General features: G+C 35.2%; 1 protein-coding gene across 1 annotated transcript in view; it reads right to left on the reverse strand.

Annotated features, from left to right (window-relative positions):
• LOC107707374 (transcription factor PU.1-like) overlaps nt 1-2,595 on the reverse strand; it is a 3,813-nt gene extending 1,218 nt beyond the window's left edge. The window contains exons 1-5 of the mRNA XM_016511362.1: nt 2,497-2,595; nt 2,216-2,236; nt 1,156-1,306; nt 392-528; nt 152-296 (exon numbers count right to left, since the gene is read on the reverse strand). Coding sequence (XP_016366848.1) covers nt 152-296; nt 392-528; nt 1,156-1,306; nt 2,216-2,236 — 454 coding nt within the window. The 5' untranslated portion in view covers nt 2,497-2,595. The remainder of the gene's footprint in view (nt 1-151; nt 297-391; nt 529-1,155; nt 1,307-2,215; nt 2,237-2,496) is intronic.
• Nucleotides 2,596-4,922: the final 2,327 nt, after the last annotated feature.

Genomic DNA, 4,922 nt, shown 5'->3' on the forward strand with positions numbered 1-4,922 from the left:
TAGGTGAAAAAAATGCCTTTCCCCCCCCCCCCTTTTTAACCAGTCCATTTTAATCTAATTATCCAAATATTCCGATTCACTAATATGAATCGACTTGCCCAAAACCAAAAAGAAATAGGACAAGCAATGGCCTAGCAATTCTGTGTCTTACCTGAGAGCGGCACTAGAGCCAGGGAGTCATATGAAATTTGACCCTTCATGTCGGAGGTCGGAGATGGTGGAAATTCTTGGCAACCAGAACTGGTGGACAGCGAATCTGAATCACTGTACCGGTTTCTGTCATACTGGAAGTGTCCCTAAAACATAGACTATTATTAATAACAACCATGAACAGGTCAGCCTTCACTTACAAAATTATAACATTGTTTACTGTATGTCTGGTGAGACCTACCCACTCATTGTGACTGGACTGACAGAGCCACGTCTGCTGCTGCTGCTGCTGCTGAGGCTGTGGCTCATGCGTCTCATCTGTTCCTGGCACTCCACCATAATGCCATTCATATTTATAATGTCCAGACCAGCTGTTCTCTATGGAAACACATCACTCATTATTATCGCATATGCTGTTCGCTACAATCAACAACACGTACAGGCTCTAAGAAGATATCTATGGTTATATTATGTTATGTTAAAATACTTCCTCCTTTCCAGCTTAAATGGCAGCAACAACTAAATGTATACCATGTATAGTTTGATTCCCCTGAAAAGTGTAAATACTGTTTCTCTGTAGCATTTTCAAAACATTGCTGTTTGTTTGAGCATCCGACCAGCCTGACATGGCAACAGCTCAACCAATGGTGTGACTTTGGGGGCGGGATTATCTGTTTGACTTACCAATGGCAGTTGTGGGGAAGGGAAACCTGTATAAACACTGTGTGACTGTGTTCAAAACTAATGTTTGCAGCTCAAAAATTACACACTTCCCAAGTAAGCCAGTACATTTCCAGTGTTTTTACAGTTTCTCCTCACTAAACTAAACTTTTGTCACCCATGACATGGAATCCACGTCTTGAGATACAAATAAAAAAGCTTTGTCAAAGAGGAAATTACTGACCTTACAAAACTGAAAAGTGCGCTTCCATTCAATTAAAAAATGAGAAGTGACCCTTCCCTCAGTGGTCTATTACGGTGTTTAGTTAATTATCGAACCCTCACCTGCGATACCGTGCTCCTCTTGATTTCTCCTCTGCACACCTGGTGCTGACATCACCTCCACCGAGTGCTCCTGCAGGTACTCCTCAATCATGTCGAGGTCCAGGTTCCCTGACGACGGCTCTCTAGGGCCCAGATCTTGGAAGTATTGAATCTGTAGGAAAGTCAATGCACGTTATCAAACACTGAATCAGATGCAGTACAGACACTACACAATGTACAAGACACACTCATTTTCTTTCCTTCTCCTAGATACAGAGGAGAGCATTCATTGAAATCTGAATATTATATATTATTGAAAAAAATATATATAACTACCCATGAATAACCATACAGCTGTTTAACAGGAATATTGGAAAGAAGTTGCAACAATTTGCCCGACTAGTACATTCTGCCTCTCCTCAGTAAAATTTGGTTTTTACATGCACCAACAGACATATTTGCATTGCGAGTGTGTGTAAACATTTTAGCGGTAATATTTTACCTCTGTTTTGACAGTTCTGTGTATTCCACATATACACTTTGTTTTGACATTTTGACAGTATTTTAAAGCCACACTTCAACACCTAATGCCTGAATGTCTTTGCATTAATCAACAAAATGTCTAAGCATTATCAAGTGCCATTTATTTTATTTCAACACCAGCATACTTTCCACACAAAACAATGTTCTTCAAACATTTTGGCATAAGAGTCACTTTAAAGTCACTGTTTTTAGAGTCACTTTTTTTCTTCGCACCACTTTGCATTAACACCAGAACTTTACAATGAAATCTGCATGCATATTTGTTGATCAAATATGGTATTATATGGACATAATGACTACCCATCTGCTTATTAAGGTAATATAATTTCCAGCATACTTATTACAAACAGTTATACAACAGTTAATTGAGAATCTTTTCATATGATTGGCCAAGAGTATGATAAATGATATTTTACTCGTGTGATGCTTAAATATATCACAGAGCCATTTTTTTGTAGATATAAAAATCATCTTGTCATACATTTTTCCCAACGCTTTCCCCTTCACTTAAGCAAAAATAAGAACAAATAATACTCACATTTTCAAGAGTTGCCAACATCTGAAAACAAAAAAAAAGCATGTCAGTTGAGTAAAAACAGCACATAAGTACAAACACCTTAATGTGGCTCTACATGACTGCACAGACTGCTGTTAGAATGCAGTTTGATCACTTCAAGTTTTTCTGAAACATATTTCACAACTCAAGCAATGAAACTGAAAGCGTAAAAAGAAAAAAAAAAATACTGTAAAATTAGCACAAATAACTGCAAACACAGCAGAAGTTTGAATGATAATAAAGACATATGGATGTTCAGTTACCTCAGTGCAGTTCCAGTTTAGTGAGACAACTATTATTGTATCACAACAGAAAAAGTGGAAAAGAGTGTGACTGCTGAACAAGAGCTTGGAAGGAGGGTGGAGCCGTACATCACCTCTAATGTGCACCTGGTGCCTGATCTGATTCTTTTATATCCTCCCAACTGTCTCTCTCTCAGTTCTTCCCTCCTCCTACTGGAATACTCATAAAGTTAAGCCAACCTTCCATCATCCAAATGCAAATCTCTATTAATCAAACATTGATCTGGGTTTAACGGTATGGGCGAGTCTTAAGGCCTCTCCCCTTTGCTCTGTCTGTGTCAAAGTGTCAACTGTCTGTGTCAACTTCTTTTTTCCCCTCTGAAATCCTGCTAAATCCTGCTGTTGACATGATTCTGGATGAATTACTTGAAAACTACTGGATGAGATACTTACATGATTATTTAATGTTAATTTGTATAAAATGAAATCATTTTTTTCAACTAGCACACAACAGCTTTGTTGATGCATGAAAACCATAATCTTCCTGTTCTGTGGTCAGTAAAGTTGAATGACGGAACAGTAACTCGAAATTAAATCAAACGACTGAGACGACAGCTTCTAATTGTTTATTACTCTTATATCAACAAGGCAACACACACTACCATTAAAATGTTTGGGGTCATTAAGATTTTTTTTTTTTTTTTAAAGAAATTATTACTTCTATTTTGCAAGGACACATTACATTGATTAAAATTGACAGCAAAGGCATTTATAATGTTACCATAGAATTCTATTTTAAATAAACGCTGTTCTTCTCCACTTTCTAAGAATACTGAAAATTTTATAAATTTCCACAATAATATTAAGCAGCACAACAATGATAATGATAAGAAATGTTTCTTGAGCAGCAAATCAGCATATCAGAATGATTTCTGAAGGATCATGTGACACTGAAGACTGGAGTAATGATGCTGAAACGTCAGCTTTGCATCACAGGAATAAATTACATTTTAAATGATGTTTTATTAACAAGGTTCGAGAGGAGCACGATCAGATAATCAACCAATTCAGCACAGTTGGAGCTCATCTAGTTAATCATCTTATCTAGCACAATACGTATATATATATATATATACACTTACATACAGTCAACTTACCTCTGTCCCACAACAGTTTTCCGGCATCCCTCCTCCACCCCAACTCCTCACTCTTAATTATTCTCATCCCAGACTAGGGATGGGGGGGTTCTCTGGGTTCGGGCTATATTCCCAGCTCGGAGCCCTCCCTCAGGACAGCACGCTAAATATGCTCAATCCGATTATATATAAGTGCGAAAATATATTCAAATAGAAAACAGTTATTTTAAATTATACTACTATTTCACATTATTATTCTATTACTGTATTTGAAGCTTTGGTGAGGCATAAAATACATAAGAGACTTCTTTCAAAAACATTTAAAAATCTTAAAAAACATTTTTTATATTAACTGGAATATGCAGTCTTTAGACATGCACATGTATTCTTGAATCTAATTTTAATATAGAATTAAAAAATTATATTTTATATATTGTATTTTAATATAGTATTTTCTATTGCATAAACCATCATATTTCCTTAATGTTATTTTTATTTTTCTGTTAATTAAAATAAAATCAGAAATGATTTTATTTCTGTTAATTTTGTTGTACTTGTACAGTGACAGTAGATAGTTTTGTTTCAGTGGAGAATTGAATTGAATTGAAAATGAGTCCATTATCAGATCCTTAAAAGTCCTGTCTATTTGTACTTTCCAGTACAATCAAAGAATTGGGTTACACTTTATTTTACAGTGTCCTTATTACAGTGTATACATATACATTTAAGTACTGAGTAATATTAATTAACTACATGTATTAACTGTATGGTTAGGATGAGGGTTTGGTTTGGTTTAGTGTTAGTTGCATGTAATTGTGCATGAGTTATTGTTATTACTATAGTAAGTACATGTAAAGGACACCGTAAAATACAGTGTTACCAAGTACTGTAAACCTCAAAATGAAAAGACTTATAGAGTATAAAATAACCACTTTTTTATGATGCTTTTTCAACAACATGAGAGTGAAAAAAACAAACAAACAAAAACATTATTTTTTTTATTAAAATCTTTTATTCCATGTTATTATTATAAATCCAATCCTTTTATTAAAATGGTCTAATGGTCTAATGCGTGCATCTCATGATAACATCCTTTTGACTGGAAGATTATTTTGTTATTTGCCAACAAGTATTACATATTTTATGATATATGTCACCTGATAAAACATGAAAAACTACATACTGTGCACATGAGGCAGTCGGATGGCCTGTGGTGGAATAGCTCTTTTGTGACATAAAGCTTGTTACTGCATTGGTTAGAAACGGGGATGTACCTATCCAAAACATAGCGTAGCAGGAATTTACACCTTA

The sequence above is a fragment of the Sinocyclocheilus rhinocerous genome, unplaced genomic scaffold (genome assembly GCF_001515625.1).
Source record: "Sinocyclocheilus rhinocerous isolate Xijiao unplaced genomic scaffold, SAMN03320098_v1.1 scaffold625, whole genome shotgun sequence".
Lineage (NCBI taxonomy): Eukaryota > Metazoa > Chordata > Actinopteri > Cypriniformes > Cyprinidae > Sinocyclocheilus > Sinocyclocheilus rhinocerous.